The sequence below is a fragment of the Podarcis cretensis genome (genome assembly GCF_951804945.1).
Source record: "Podarcis cretensis genome assembly, chromosome: 8".
NCBI lineage: Eukaryota > Metazoa > Chordata > Lepidosauria > Squamata > Lacertidae > Podarcis > Podarcis cretensis.
In genome coordinates this window covers 41,990,860-42,008,265 of record NC_137177.1, presented here as the reverse complement: position 1 = coordinate 42,008,265, position 17,406 = coordinate 41,990,860, and the positions used below count along the sequence as shown (strand labels likewise).

General features: G+C 41.7%; 1 protein-coding gene across 1 annotated transcript in view; it reads left to right on the top strand.

The window, feature by feature from the left end:
• The window catches only part of NECAB2 (N-terminal EF-hand calcium binding protein 2), a 139,881-nt gene that overhangs the window by 46,992 nt on the left and 75,483 nt on the right, over positions 1 to 17,406 (top strand). The window contains exon 3 of the mRNA XM_079988335.1: positions 555 to 663. Coding sequence (XP_079844461.1) covers positions 555 to 663 — 109 coding nt within the window. The remainder of the gene's footprint in view (positions 1 to 554; positions 664 to 17,406) is intronic.

Sequence of the window (17,406 nt, the reverse complement as noted above, 5' to 3'; positions counted from 1 at the left end):
GTGGACTGTTGAGTGCTATAATGGGTGTCCTAGACATGCATTATCCATACTGAGTTTTTACAGGGGCCCACAAATTAGGAAAATCACACCTTTAATTTAGTGTTTCATCCAGATGGGATTCAGGAGTGGTCTGGAGGGTGGAGGACATGATGATCATTCAGTTGTCATGGATAAATCATTAGATCAGGAGGCAGTGATGGCTACCATCTTGAATGACATTAAAAGACGATGAGATAACTTAATGTCAATGGCTACTAGCAGCAATGGAGGCTATGCTCCATGGACTGTGGAGGCAATGCTCTGCCTCCATGGTCAGAGGCAATATCCTTCTGAATACCAGTTGCTGGAAACCACAGAAAGGGAGAGAGCTCTTGTGCTTGGGTCCTACTTGCAGGTTAGCACCTGGGTGGCCACTCTTGGAACAGGATACTTTACCGGTTAGGTCATTGGCCTGATCCAGTAGGCTCCTCCTTATGGTCTTATTGGTTGTGTTTCCCTCCTTAGGATATGTGTGTGTGTTTAATTTGCTTGTGATACCTTCTGTTTGCTTGCAGATGATGGGAAATTGTCATTGGAGGAATTCCAGGCCTTCTTCTCTGATGGAACTCTTAACGAGGAAGAACTTGAAAAGCTTTTCCATACCATTGATTCAGACAACACCAAGTAAGTCTTTCTTTCACACACACACACATACACACACAATCAATTCTTTAAGACCTCTTAAAGATTCCTCTTGTTCACGTTGGTTTTCTTCATGGGCTAATTGGCCACATGAACAATAGGAGAACAACTACCTGAAATTCTGTGTACAAAGTTACTGAATTTAGAAATCACTATTCTTATTCTTCCTCTTTGGCGGTCACTGGTAGCTTAGTAAGATTGTCTTTCATGAACACGGTCTTAACAGTGAGTCCGTAAATAACTGTGGAGGCCATTTCACCAACCACTGGGCTGAAGGGAGCTATAATCCAAACATCTGGAGGCAGAGGCACACAACGGCAAGAACATCTTGCTCCCAATGTGTGTTATGGTATGTAGCACCCAACTTTTATACACATTTCATGGAAATAAAACTCCAAATCAAAGGAAGTTGGCAGTTGTTAGAAGATTGTATTGTTTTCTGAGCCCCTGTTTCCAAAGCAGTAGGAGAAGGGGACGACAAAGGATGAGATGGTTGGACAGTGTTCTCGAAGCTGCCAACATGAGTTTGACCAAACTGCGGGAGGCAGTGGAAGACAGGAGTGCCTGGCGCGCTCTGGTCCATGGGGTCACGAAGAGTCGGACACGACTAAACAACTAAACAACAACAACACTGGATGTCACAGGCTCAGGCGCCTCATGATGAGACAGTACTGAAGATGTTTAGTGTAGTGTCCTGGAAATGGATGCTTTTGCAATATCTTTCTTTTACAATTATACTGGTAGAGCAGATGGAAAGTATGCAGACATATGGATGGGCAGTGATAGTTTTACAGCTGTACCAGTCCCCCCCCCCAAAGCAATAAATATTTTTTGCTGCTTCCTGATTGTGCTGTAATAGTAACTTTTTGATGTGTACACCAAAATAAGAAGCTGAAGGAGTCCTGACATCTCTTTAGCATGCAGTTCTCCCACACATTTGCCTTTTCTTTTATAAAAGCTTTGTCAGAAGCAAGAGAGATTTCTGTTGTTCTGATCAGTAATGTCAGCTGCAGGAATACTTGTTCTGTTTTCTTGGAAAAGCCAATTATTCCTGCCTGGGTACGGAGTTGCTGTGTCGGCGTTCAAAGCACCCCTCCATTTTTGCAATGTGGGAGTTTGCGCTGGGTACATATTGTTTTGTGAAAGTAATATGGTGTTACGGTAGATTCTCTTGTGTTGTTAACAAAAACGGCTTTCATGGCTGGGTTGTTGTTGTTTTTAACTGCTTTAAAAATGAAAATTCTGCATCTTGCCTACAAGCACACACACACACCTTTACTTGCTACGAGTAAATGTCGTGGTGGTATGCGTGATTCTGCCCTAGATAAACAAAACCTTCTATTCTGCCTTGAATATCAATAAAGGCTGCTGGATTTTACATCCCTCTGGAGTTCAACTGCTTGGAGGAGGATGTGAAAAAGAGCCAAACCGAAGCTTATGCTAGTGGAGTGCCTGAATTTTAAGAACTGGGTTGAATCTAGTGAAAGAAGAACAGGGGAAGGGGTAATGCTAAGGGACATGGCACAAGAGCCAGAGGATAACTAGGGGGCATTTGTTTTTGTTATTTCGACTCTATTTCTATATGAGTTCTGAGCTGAAGAACCTTGTCTATATTTCATTTCATTTTTTGCATTTACCTCCCACCCTGTTCTTCAAGGAGCTGAAGGTGGCATACATGCTCCCCCCCCCCCGACTGGTCACCCAGTCAAAAATTTGTGAGTGGGGATGTGAATCATGGTGCCCCAGGTCCTAGTCTCACGCTCTAACCACTACATATATGAAGCTTTCAGATACATGTCATTGTTGTTGTCGGCATCTTACTAAGTTCCTTCTGTCAAAAGCAAAGAGGCATTGAATCACCTTGCAAACCAGGGTGCATAAATTTCCCCAAGCAAAATAGTGTATTTGGCCAGACCCACTGAGACCTGAAGAGAAATCCCATACCATTTAGGGTAAACAAAGCTACTAGTCCTTGGGAATTTGCTCTTCTCACTGGAGCAAAACTTTGGAGATGGAACAGGCAAGTTCAATAAAAGAAAGACAGGAAGAACAATGGCATTAGAGAATCCTAAAAAGAGAAATGTATGTGTGTGAAGATAGATGATAGATAGATAGGTGATATAGATATAGATGATAGATCTATATATATAGTACATCACCCCAAGTAAATAACTATGTCATGTGTTCTTAAGGAATGCCTAAAATTTCAATAATATGTCAGAAGGTTGTGATGAATAGATAGCTGACTGAATTCTCTGAACTAGCAGCCTCATAGGATTTAACAGTTTCAAGTGCTGCCATCCATGCAGGCTACGATCTGTCTTTTGAACTTGCAATTCCATCATTGGGACTCCTTAAAAAAACAAAAACACAAAACGGTGAACCCTCAGCTCAAAGCATAGTTGGTGCCTTCTACCTCAAAGTTAGTGCTCAGTTAGGGAAACTAGAAAAATGGTACAATGGTGATTGCATTTTGATATTGCACCTCTACCAGAGTAGCCCAGCAAAGCTTCAGAGTCTTCTCCTTTTCTAGTTGTCAGCCTTTCCAGATTTGACGGTGAAGAAAACTCCTTGTCCACACAGTTCAGTATAAAGTGTTTTATTGCCTCAAGGCACAAGATAATTAAAACACATGATATACATAAAGTTAAGAGATGCTGCTGCATCATAAAGTATACTACAAAATACAGTAACTTGGTCTTAGAGGTTAAACTGAAGATATCCAAATATACAGATCCAAGTTTGGAGGGAAAACCACCACCACAACAATTCACTACAGTTCACCCAAATTGCTGAGTAAGAGCTGGAGACAACCCTAGGTCACATTACCCACTCTTGGGGAATAAATATGGGAAGCACTATCAAAAGCTGTAAGTGACACTTTGAAAGCAACCAGTGGCCCAGACAAAATTGCTCCTTGACAATCTAACAAGATCAGTCATTAGAAAAAAACATGATATCTCCTCAATGATCAGCTTCATCTATCTGAGGCTGTTTCAAAAATGACTTTTCTGCTCCACTGAGGTTTACAAAATTAGCATCTTTCTACTTTGTTGCTTTTAGGAGTTGGTTTTTCTTTCTTTCTTTTTTTACACACATGCACACACCACCCTGGGTGTAACATAAAAGTATGTTGAAAGGGCATTTTTCTCATCAGATCTGTTTCAAGCATAGCCTTGCTCTGTTAGACTTCACTCACCAATGCCCAGGAGACAGAGCACTCTAAACACACCACGTAACAGTTGGAATTCCCAGCTAGCAAATCCAAGACTATATTGTGTTAGGGTTCCCCAAACCACCTAGTGCAGAAGTGGAAAAAATGGTAACCTACCAAGCTAATGAAGACAGTCCACCTGTCATATGCATAAGCACCCTCACTGGCTGAGGTGCGGCTGCAATGCTAGGTTCCCAGCAGGTGGCTCACTGTTTCTTACTGGGAGAGAGTGGGAGGCGGCAGGGAAGGGTGTGTGGTGCAAATGCAGCAGTGGAGCAAACCTGGTGCTAGTGTGTTCGCACTGTGCTGTACTCCCCACCACCCTGCCTCTCCCCCCTCTCTCATAGTTGATGCATCCTGAAAAAATACATGAACTGAAACACAGCTAGCCATTTTTATAACCCATAAAAATACATTTATTTTCAAAATATGAGGGGGGGAGTATCAAGGGTAGAGATCCCTTTTCCCTTATTTATTTCTTCACTTTGTTCTACATTTCCTCACATTGTTGCCTGTAGCAACATCCTCCGGCATATCATCATCCGGTATATTTATCATTCTGATATCTCTGCCGCCTTGATTCATCCATAGCTATCGTCAACCTAAAAATAAAGCTGTTCAAGGAACACTTTCAGCGTCTCAGGTTCTGTGGAACATGCTCTCCCCTGCAGAAAAACGGAGAGGAAAGAAATTGCTACTCAGCATCCTAAATGAAACCTGCTGATGTACACTAGTCAGGCACACATTCCCTGGACAAATGAAGCTCCAAGCTATTAAGCGATCTAATTTGTAGGAAGCCATCTGAGATGTTTCAGAATCGCATGTTAGCCAGAGGTGAACCCAGATAATATTGACAATCCCCCCTTTTTTCCCAAATGCAGAGCTGGCGAAACAAAATTGGAAGCGACTTGAAATAGAGATATCAGTTTAAAGAAAATTGGGGCAGCTGTGTTGCCTGCCTTGCGCTAGCATATTTTTTTTGGTCTACATAAAAAAATAACGAGAATGTGTGTGCCGCTACAGAAATGAAATATAAATTCTGAATCAGAGAAGCCCTAGCTCTTCCAAGAGGCCAGGTATTAATTTAAAAGGCCCTTAACAACTTGAGTCCATGATAGCTTGAGGACTGCATGATATCTTATGACTCTGCCCTATCAATGTGGTCCACAGGAGACTCACTCTTAGTGGTCCTCCATGACTCAGACACATGGCTTGTATCAAACTGCAGCTGTGTGTTCAGTTTTGTAGGAGACACACAGACACACACACACACCCTCAGTTGAGCTTCCAGTGCATGGTGAAGACTTTTTTAAAAAATAATGTCAACAAGCATTTAAAGAGAGGTGTGCCCCCACCCACCACAAATTTATGGTTGGTTTTAATTGATTGAATGCTATATCCCTTTTGTGTCCCAACTGTACACTGTTTAGAAACTATTAAGCAGTGTATAAAGCATTTAAAATTAGCACATTAGACTGAGACCTGCAGCTAGGGACCAAGGGCCAAATCCTTTGAGAGCCCCATACTCCTCTGGCCGCCAATTAAAAGGTGAGGCATGATGGCTGTAATAAAGAGATTTTCTGGCAGACAGCTTGGAGAATAAGCTCAGCAGCCACCATCATATTCATTCAAGCATGGATGGGGGTAAGCCTAGCCACCAAGTTCCATTAACTAGTAACTTCAAGACTCCATTACTGCAACATGCCGTGGGGCTGCCCAGGGATGGGGAAGAAATCTGATTCCTTTCCTCTTTAAAGCTGAAACTACCTAATTTGCACTTCTGAAGCAAAACACAACTGAAACACAGCCTTTCTTCCACATTCATTCTTCTCAGAATGCAGTGCAGTTCTCCAGCCAAGGAAATATATTAGTGAAAATAAAATGCAAAGGTGCATTGTACCATTTGCAAAAAATGTGTATATTATGGAAACTTCCATACAGAAATGTGCTTACTAGGAGAAATTCACACTAAAATGCTGATGGATTGCTCAGTAGCTCGTCTTCTGTCCTGTAAATGATGTCTGTGCTGAAGAAGCTGCGCTGGCTGCCAATTAGCTACTGAGCCAACTTTTAAGTTGTTAACTTTTGATGTGTAAAGTCTTAAATAACTCAGGACCAAGTTGTCTGAGGGACCACTTTCTCCCAGGCCACAGCAGTCTGCAGGTGGGACCCTCCTGGCTATACCATGACCTATGGAGGTCCATTCTGGGGTGGGGCAGGGAGTGTGTGGGCAGGGTCTTCTTGTTGTGATACCTACCATGCTGAGTGCTCTCCCCATTGAATGAACACCTACTACGGGGGTCTTCCCTTACCTGCTGAAAATTTACCTTTTTACCTAGGCTTTCTGTGACCCTTAGTATTACAAAGGCGGGTTCCTGATGTCCTTGGTCATTCTGAGGATTTTACTGATTTTATCAAAGCTTAATTTTGAGTGGGTATTGTTATGTTTTATGGTGTGAACCAGTGTTGCATTTTTTATGTAAATGAAAAGCAGCATAGAAACATTTTATTAAAATTACTAAAATAAAATTTATAACACTTTTATATTTTCCATCCACCATTGGTCATGCTGGCTGGGGCTGATGAGAGTTGGATTCTTGCTACACCTGGAAGGCCCCACATTGATTACCATTGCTTTAATTATTTCAGACATTCATTCTTTATTTGATGCTGCTATGAATAAATTCTCCCCACCCTTATTAAGCTAAGCTTGGGTCAAAGTCAATTTAACAAATTAACTACAAATCTTTCTGATCCTCAATCCTTTAATAATCAATTTGCTTAGCTAATTATCACTTCCTGCATCTTATGCTATACTTGAAAAAAAATCGTTGAGCTAACTGTTTTTCATCAGCAAAACCAATTACTCTCATTGGGCATCAAATTAACTCGTTTCAAACTTCTGTATATCAAACAATTATTCTCATAGAAAAGGGTAATTTATTCTTGAATGATTAATATGAAAATTACATCAGAAGTATCACAGTAGATCTATAACTTGGTCTATAAGACTGCAATCCTCACTTACAAGGGAGTAAGCCCCGTTGAAGATGGTGGGGCTTACTTCTGAATAAGCATGTATATGATTGCACTGTCATTGCACTATTAGTTTAAAGCAGTCCCCCTTCAAACTTGGTGCCCTCTGGTTGTTTTAGACAACAGTTTCTATCAGCCCCAACCAGCATTGCCCATTGGCAAGCCTGCACCTGGTGTGAGGTCAATGTATGCTCTCCAAGGTGCTGAAAACTGCCTCTCTGCCCAGCCACCCTGGCTGGGAGCTGACATTGTCTACTGGATTTGGCTGGTCTTGCCTTGCCCTCCAGCATGTCACTGCCGTCCTATTATTGAGTGCCCTGCCATCAGTCTGCCCTCTCCTGTGAACCTAAGCTGGAAGAACATAAGGAGCTTATACTGAGTTGTCTCTATGTGGAACAAGAAGCTACAGTTAGAACTGGATATGGAACAACTGATTGGTTCAAAATTGGGAAAGGAGTACGGCAAGGCTGCATATTGTCTCCCTGCTTATTTAACTTATATGCAGAATTCATCATGCGAAAGGCTGGGCTGGATGAATCCCAAGCTGGAATTAAGATCGCTGGAAGAAATATCAACAACCTCAGATATGCAGATGACACAACCTTGATGGCAGAAAGTGAAGAGGAATTAAAGAACCTTTTAATGAGGGTGAAAGAGGAGAGCGCAAAATATGGTCTGAAGCTCAACATCAAAAAAACAAAGATCATGGCCACTGGGCCCATCACCTCCTGGCAAATAGAAGGGGAAGAAATGGAGGCAGTGAGAGATTTTACTTTCTTGGGCTGCATGATCACTGCAGATGGTGACAGCAGTCACGAAATTTAAAAACCCCTGCTCCTTGGGAGAAAGGCGATGTCAAACCTAGACAGCATCTTAAAAAGCAGAGACATCACCTTGCCAACAAAGGTCCGTATAGTTAAAGCCATGGTTTTCCCAGTAGTGATGTATGGAAGTGAGAGCTGGACCATAAAGAAGGCTGATCGCCGAAGAATTGATGCTTTTGAATTATGGTGCTGGAGGAGACTTTTGAGAGTCCCATGGACTGCAAGAAGATCAAATGTATCCATTCTTAAGGAAATCAGCCCTGAGTGCTCACTGGAAGGACAGATCCTGAAGCTGAGGCTCCAATACTTTGGCCACCTCATGAGAAGAGAAGACTCCCTGGAAAAGACCCTGATGTTGGGAAAGATGGAGGGCACAAGGAGAAGGGGACGACAGAGGACGAGATGGTTGGACAGTGTTCTTGAAGCTACCAGCATGAGTTTGACTAAACTGCGGGAGGCAGTGGAAGACAGGAGTGCCTGGCGTGCTCTGGTCCATGGGGTCACGAAGAGTCGGACACGACTAAACGACTAAACAACAACAAACAATTGAGTTGGATCATTGATTGGTCCATCTAGCTCAGTAATGTCTACACTGACTGGCATGTAATGTCTACACTGACTGTTTTATCGTGTTTTTAATATTCTGTTGGGAGCTAGGGAGGCCTGGCCAGATGGATAAATTATTATTATTATTATTATTATTATTATTATTATTATTATTATTATTATTATTTTCCCCTAAAACAGGACACTGGTTGCTTTAAGATTGCCTAGCCAGCCTGACAATTAAATGGGGACTTTAGCACACTACTTTATTCCATGACTCTACAGTAGCTGTCAAAGGAATCTTCCCAACATTATCTGTAAAATACCATCTGAAATTCTTGAAGGCCACAATGAGTTAATCCCAAGTTCTGGACTGTTTGGGTCCATTTTCTCATTTCAGAACCCTCCAAAGGCACAGTGTAGTTTGACCTTCAGCTTGATCGTAAGTGGAATTGATCTCCTGGGGAAAATATATCCTGCAAGGAGCGAAAAGCTGGCATACAAGCTGAATGCAGTTAAATATTTTTTATTGGCTTGCAAAGGAATGAACTCCTGATGCACCAAAAAGAAAATCTATACTTCCAACCTAAGCTGAGAGATGCCATTTGCCTTCATTACACTCTGGTAGATCTAAACCAAGCTGAAATTCCTTACACAGAGAATGCTATGAAGGTCAACTAACTTCTAATACTTGTCAGTGCTGTTTCTACACAAACTATCTGGGTGATAAGCTTAACAAACAGTATGACTTTGAGGAATCTTGTGGCTGAGTGGCTTCTGTTTCTGAGAAGCTGGCCAATTGCTTGCCCTGAATGAGGTTGTACTATCCCTGAAGGAGCTGGTTCACTGCCTGAGCTGCTTCTGGATCCAACTTGGTCACTGGAGACCCAAGTGGCCTTGGTGGCCAGGAGCACCTTTTATCAGCGGCAGCCATTTGTCATTCGGGGTAGGTTGACAACAATAGACCAGACATTGGTAACTTCAAGAATGAATTACTGCAGTGCATACTATGTGAGACTTTCCCTGCATTTGACCCAGAAACTGCAGTTAGTGCAGAATGCTGCCATACAAGTGCTGACAGGAGTGAGATCTTGTCAGCATATTGCACCCCTGCTCAGAGATCTGTCCTGGCTGCCAATCTGTTACTGGGTCAGATTCCAGGTGGTACTACCACAGTGGTATCTTGGTTCTCAAACTTAATCTGGGAGTCCGTTCAACTCCCAAAATGGTTTGAAAACCAAGGCACGGCTTCCAATTGGCTGCTGGAGCTCCCTCATTCAAGCGGAAGCCGCGTCGGACATTCAGCTTCTGAAAAACATACGCAAACCAGAACACTTACTTCCGGGTTTGCAGTATTCAGGAGCCAATTTGTTCAGGAACCAAGCCGTTCAAGAAACAAGGTACCACAGTACTATATAAAGCCTGCAGGAGCTTGGGACAACTTTACTAGCCCATATGTGCCCATTCAACTGCTTCAGTTGAAGTGGCAACTGAAGTGGTACTTTACAACTGCCACCTAATAATAACGCTTCTGTACCTGCACAGAATTGATCGCTCATTGTGGTGGAGGTACCAACTCTTAAGAACTCTCTGTGTATTGATATTAGGCAGGTACCTCGACTGCATTATTTTCCATACCTGCTAAAAGCTATTTTTTGTTTCAGCAAGCCTACTCAGGACTGCTATTTAGGCATGTCATTTTGTAAGGTATAATTGTTTTTAAACTGCTTACTTTATTGGCATTTAAACTTTATGTTCATTTGTTTTGGGTGTTTGTTTTTACTGGTATTTTTAATGACTCATTTAGTTTGCCTTTGTAGACTGCTTAGAAGGCTTTCAGTTGAGGAAGGAGGATATAAATTTTGTTTTACAATATTTTGCGTCCTCAGATATGCCTTGGCCAGGTGTGTGGCGCCTTTTATAGACCCTTCCAGTGCTTGGTTTGGCCAGTAGGTGGCGCAACAAATGTAAATGTTACCTTTGTGTGGCAGACTAGCTTCTACACATGCTAGCATGCATCCTTCATCCAGCAAGCATTATTAGGGCACATTCCAGCTGGGCAAAAACATTCAAGGGTGTGTGTGCAAAAGGGAAACTAGTGAGGGGTGAGGCCAGGCTAAGGAGAAGCTTGGTGGGAGTCCTGAGACCCAGAAAAAGAAAGGTCTGAAGGTCTATGTTTGGCCCTGGGATTTGAGGTTTGCTGCTCCCCACCCACCCCAGGTTAACGCTTCCCTCCCTCCCACCAGTCGTGTATATTTAATAATGTGAAACGTTTTGTGCATTTGAAATGAAGAAAATGCAATTACTCTTGGTTTTGAATGATAGGGTTTGGGCTTTGAGATGGCCCTGAGGGCACAGAAACTATTTAAGGAAACCCTCGAGCAACTATTAACTGAGATTATAAAACTTCAATTTGCATTACACTTAGGAGAAGGAAAGGAGCAGATATAATGCTGTGCTGTGTGCCACAGACAGCCTGAGCAAATGAAAGTTGATGCAAGAGTAGATAACAGAGCGAACCTAAGACTGTGGTGTATGATAACAGAACTGCCACTTCTTCATAAGCCCAGCAGGTGGGAGATAGGAGACAGGCTTGGCCCTCTCCCCCCCCCCCCGCCACCCCCATCATGAATGGGAAGGAAAATCACCCTAGTGGAGGAACAAATTGGCTTTGGGTCCTTTGCCAGAGCTCATTTGTTAGATCAAACCAGAATGACTTCCTAGAACTAAGCTCCTCTGCTAGGCTGCTTAACAGCTGTGGCTCTGTTGCTAAAAGAGCTTTCTTACAAAAAGGTAAATGATAAATTACAAACAGAGCAGACAGCAAACACACACCTGACACAGTTCTTTTATGTGACATGGTAATAGGTTACATTCCCCCCAAAGCCGAAGAGAGGAGTAGGTCCCCCAAATAAGGAAGAGGAACAAGCAAAAATCACAGGGACCCCCAAAAGGGCAAAAACCGTGCCTAAAAATGATGTATGAATATAAAAGAAAAAACTACCTATATGTAGAAAAAAGCTGTGGCTAAAGTTGTGTTTAAAAAAAGATGTTGCTACAGCTGTAACATGCAGTCACCTCCTTTTATCTTTTGGAACTATCCCTTTATATTTGCCTTTTTATATTTTGAAACAACAAAATATAAGCAACAAAAACTTTTGTGGCAGAGCACCATTGATTATGTTCTTGTAGAAGAGCTATACCAGATGAACAATATTAGCATAGTTTTGAAAAATCAACCAAGAGCCTATAAACTGCCATCTGTGAGAAATTCTCCATTTGTGTTCTCAGAAAGTACAAAACTGGATGCAATCCAGGACAATTTAAGGTGTCTAGCACAAATGTTGCAACTGTTTCACAATATTGGCTACCACTTTTGCCTACAGATACATTTATTTTACATGTAGCTTTCTACTTGCTACTCATAAACTATTCTATACACAATTTTCACTGTTTTGGAGGTTGATACATTATTATTTTTTAACATACATTTCTGACTGCGATCAAATGGTGCACACAAAAATCACAGGTAGCTGGGTTTGCCCATAAGGGGAATCCAAACATTCTCAGCCAGGCAATACTTTATTAAGGCCAATCGAAATAGTGTACTAGCTTTCAAATTCTCCAATCAACTTCTGATGAAAAGATTGGAGCAACTCAAAAGCTTGCTCACTCGTCTGTTACTATTTGATTGGTCCTAATAAAGATAATGTCTTGCTGGGGAAATTGGAATACAGTGGTACCTCAGGTTACATACACTTCAGGTTACAGACTTCACTAACCCAGAAATAGTACCTCGGGCCCATTAGCTAAAGTGGTGCTTCAGGTTAAGAACAGTTTCAGGTTAAGAACGGACCTCCAGAATGAATTAAGTTCTTAACCCGAGGTACCACTGTAATTTATTTAGTGAGCTTAACCAATGTGTATCAAGGCATAATGGGGGACATAGTTTTATTTTTAACATTTTAGTCTGCCATCTTTAATAAAAATGGCTTGTGTCATCCAAACATTGATGAAGACCACCACTCTCTCCTTGTGAACCCTCATGCCAAGTTTGGGGACAACATCTCAAACCTATGTCAGAAAATATCCAAAGTCACACCAAAATGGCATTTCAGTCTTGCATCTTGATTCAAAATGGTGCCTGGTGACATTATTTGCCTCACCTCAGGAACCCTTGTACCAAGTCTGGTGACAATATCTCAAGAGACAAGCAAAGTCAAACAAAGGGTGAAGTCACACCAAAATAATGTGTCAGTTTTCCATCTTAATTCAAAATGGTGGACAGTGCCCACTACCTTCCTCTCAGGAATGACAATTTCTCAAGAGGTGGCTGAACTCATAGATAACAAATCAACAGGCAGGCAAGCAAAGCACTTTCCAAAATACTGTATATAGTAGATTGTTAACAATAAGGGGGGCGGGTGGCAAGCCTTGTCTTTCGCCCATTTATTCATCTCACTGTGCACTGTGGTGACATTACATAACTTATGCATTTAATTATGCAAATCAAATAAGTTATGTACTCACATTGTCATTAAGTTATTCAGCCCCATTCATTTCAATATAAAAGAAAAACAATGCAAATGTGTGTGGGGTTTTTTTTTTTGGGGGGGGGTATAATCCATTACACATCATTTGCAGAGTGTAAGCAACAATAACAATATCAATCATATTCATGAGATTAATTTTCATACCATTTCTGTTTTTGCTGGAATTTTCTGAAATCCCTTATGGAAAGCAACTGTGGTGGAGGGGCTCTTTTGCACAGTGCAACCAGCCTCCTGCCTCCTGCAACAGCAGCGGCTGCTGCAGTGAAGCTGCTTTTGGGGGGGGGGCATTGCAGTGAAAGCTTATTAGTTTCAGCTGATACTGATCTGGTGATGATTGGCATTTTGAACAGCCCTGTGGGAACATAATCCATGTGAGATTCACACACATTAAAGAAGAGCCTTTGATGTGCTTTCCTCTTTTAAAATCTTTGTAGTTTTTTTGTTTTGTTTTTAATTGTCATTCTGTTCCCTAGGCTGCTTCTATCTATCTATCATCTATCATCTATCTATCTATCTATCTATCTATCTATCTATCATCTATCATCTATCATCTCTATCTATCATCTATCTATCATCTCTTTGCTTGCTTGTTTGTTTGTTTGTTTGTTTGTTTGTTTGTTTGCTTATTTGCTTCTTCCTTTGTTACCCATCAATGTTAGAAGTTTTCAAATACTAATACAAAATGCTATTGAAGGGGGGGGGGGGTTGTAAATCAAAACAGTATAAACCAATAACATAAATCAAGAGTCAAATACTCCAGAACTACTTCAAAACCAGCAAAACAAAAATCCAGCAAGCTCAATTTTATGAATGAAAAGGCCTAGGAAAATATATTTATGGAGAACTTAAGTCTTGAAATGCTGGGGAACTTTTGGCCCTACTGCTGTTGCTGAATATGACTCCTGTCTTATGACTTCTTGACCATTGGCCATGCTAGGTGGGACTGGTGGTGTTTAGAATCTCAGCACTCTTAACACACTACAGTTCCCATGATTCTTTGGGGGGAAATATTGTGTCTGTTTAAAGTGGCATCATAGTGCTTTAAATGTATGGTGTGAATGTGGCCATCGACACCAAATTTTTTGAACTTTGACAGTAGAATGTGTGGGGCAGGAGAGACCTTTAAAGCCCTATATGGCCTAGGACCCTCATAACTACAGGCCCGTCTCTCCTGGTATGTCCCATGGAGGACCTTATGGTCTTCAAATAAAAACATCTTGGACATCCCGGGCCACAGGGAGGTTAGGTTGGCCTCAACCAGAGCCAGGGCTTTTTTGGCCGTGGCCCCTATCTGGTGGAACGCTCTGTCACACTAGGGCCCTGCGGGACTTGACATCTTTCCGCAGGGCCTGCAAGACAGAGCTATCCCACCAGGCCTTTGGCCAAGGCACAGTCTGACCCCCTCCTTCTGTAATCCTCATAGAACTCTAGCCCAATGGTTGCCATTAATTTGACTCTGAATTGATTTTAGAATGAATTGATTTTAGAATGTATTTCAATTAATTGTGATTTTATGTAAATGGTGTTATTTTTACTGTTGTTAGCTGCTCTGAGCCAGCTTTGGCTGGGGAGGACAGGCTATAAATTATTATTATTATTATTATTATTATTATTATTATTATATCTTTGAGAAACTGGAACTTTAATTTCACAATTTAATAGATGAAGTACGGTCCTGAAAGTATGTATCTTCAGAAGAAACATCAAGGTTTAGTCAGTGACCTTGGGGACTATATTTTTCCTTGCTGAGAAGCTACAGAACTCCAGAATTATATAACAGTTGTTTTTAACAATGTGTTTTTCTAAAGGTCTTTATAATTCTCTCCATTAAATCACAGTTATGATTTCAGTAAATGCTTTAATTAGGTATGCTAACAGGAATGCTGATTAAACTGAAAGTGAATTTGTAGTCATGCTGAGTGCTAGCCTAATATACACTTAATACACCTAATATACATTTATATATTAAACTTTAATGTTTAATGTTCCTTTTTTAAGGGTGCAGACCTATCTCTGAACCAAGAAGCATTTTTCGATAGGGGTGCTTCATTGTGGAGTTTTTGCTCCAGTGTGGTTTTAAAGTCCCTGTTCATATGAGGTTCCTCAGTTTTTCTGGATGGGGGCTCTTGTTTAGTCAGGAGAGCTCACAGCCCAAGTCTATAGATACTGGTTAAAATGGAACTTAGTATTCCTAGAAAGATGGCTGCTAGTTTGCCCCAAATACCTTAAAGATTGCCTCCTTCCCCACGGCCCCTCCTGGGTTATTCCACCACCCTCAGAAACTCAGGGTGTGGTGGCCCAGAAGGAGACATTCTCTGTGGCAGCCCTTATTATGGAATTCTCTCCCCACAGAGATGTGTAGGGCTTACTATACTGCTTTCAGCAAATGTTAAAGACATGCTTCTTTACCCTGGCCTTTGACACCTGAGCCAGGGCATTCTAGCACATACGATCAATATACATACAGAAATTAGTGGTTCCATCCATCATAAAACCAAGTAGAAAAGTCCATTGCTTCTTGCAGTTTGGTGATGTACACTAAACTGCAGGTGAAATTCTGTAACCAAAAGTCCAATTAATTAACTTGCATCTACATTCAATTACTCCTGCTCTTCAGAAAGTAGTGTTCTGTTTTCTGCCTACACTGCCTACACTGTCTTCCTCATAAATTTGGTTAGGATTCTGATTAAGAGTCTCCTTCTTTGGAGGAAGGAGTCTCCTTCTTTGGAGGAGTCTCCTTCTTTGGAGGTCTTTAAGCAGAGGCTTGACAACCATATGTCAGGAGTGCTCTGATGGTGTTTCCTGCTTGGCAGGGGGTTGGACTCGATGGCCCTTGTGGTCTCTTCCAACTCTATGATTCTATGATTCTAAGCAATTACTTGCTCCTGATGTGCTCTGAACTGTTCTCAGCTAAAGTAGGCTAGATTTTATTTAGGAAGTTTTGCATGTTTAGCATTTCAGTGGCATCAGTTTGAGAGTAACATATGCTCATGGAAATTAACTCTCAGTAGTCCTGCAAAGAAATTCAGGCTTTGGGAAACCAGAACAGGCTCAGGAGAGATTATTAAATATTAGCTAGATCCCAAAGACATAACTTTTACGCCATGGATGGTTGACCATTGACCTTTTGGCCTGCCAGGTGTTGCTGGACTGCAACTTCCACCATTCCAGATCATAGTCATGCTGGTTGAGGCTCATGAGAACTAGAGTCCAACTACAACTGAAAGGCTACAGGTTAGCCACCCCTGTTTTAAGCCAAAGTGTGTGGGGGGGAATGAGACATATGGCTTGGAATTGATTCAGCAAGAGAGTGCTGTCAATCACATACTATCCTGGAAGCCTTATCAGGATGAAAACTATATTTTAAAAATGAGAAGAAAATCCAAAGGCGGGTGAGAATAGCCTTGCTGCTCAGCTAGCTGATAAGGAACATCTGCTAATCCACAATCCAGTGCCAAGGGAAGCAGTTTGTTGGCCTCATTCTGAGAAAAATATACCTTGAATTCAGTTTGAAACAGGACATGCACAGGCCAGCTAAATATCTAGACTGGGATTGCAATTTCAATGAACCTTCTGTTCTCAGATTCTAATAGTTCAGAATGGTCAGAAGATAGACCATGGTTCCCTGGACATAGCGGACCATCTAAATCAAGGGCAAAGAACTTGTGGCCCACCAGATGTTACTAGACTCCAGCTCCCATCACCTCTGGCCTTTGCACATGCTGGCTGGGGCTGATGGGAGTTGGAGTCAGAGTACTTGGGGAAGGCTGGCATGCATTTAAGATGAAAACAGAAAATTGGGAAGGTTATTATCCACTTTTATACTGGCTTGCTCGATTAAAAAAACTTGGATGTTTTAAACTTTGTAACTTGCATCTTGGAAACCAGGAGCGGTGAACAGGATCTGGCAAGCATGCTGAATCCCGAACTTGCCCACCCCATGTTGGCTACTATAGCAAGTGGGCAGGCTACCCATCTGTCAATCACCTAACATCACCATGACCTTTAGGCTTCAGTCCTACAACCACTCACAGAAAGAAGGAGTTTAGGCTACCCCTCTCCCTGATGAGCAAGGTTTTCATTTGCTGGGGATTTTTGACATGGGGAAGCATCTAGGAATTGACCCCAGGCCAGCAGTCTAAAAGAATGCACCATAAGCTATTTCTGCATTTATGAAGCAGCCTTAAGAATTCCAGCAATGAAAGGCTTTTTAATTATTCTTTCTCCATAATCCACTTAAGATTTGACCCATCAGTCAAATCAAGAATGAGTCTGAGTTAATCAAACAGTTCTCTAGCATATAAATAAAACCAGTAAAATAAAAATTGTAGGACAGGAGGAGGTTTTTTATTGCCTTACAAGGCAGTGGCAGCATTTGCAATAAAGCTGTAAGGCTCTCAGTGACAAATAGACTGGTTAGCACATCCATAGCAGGTTTGTTCTGCATATATGAGCATATGACAGAGGTGCAAGAGGAAGCACAGATTAAAGACAAGAGGATATACATTGCACATGTCAGACAGTGGTATAGTGGAACTAAGGAGACCCTCTT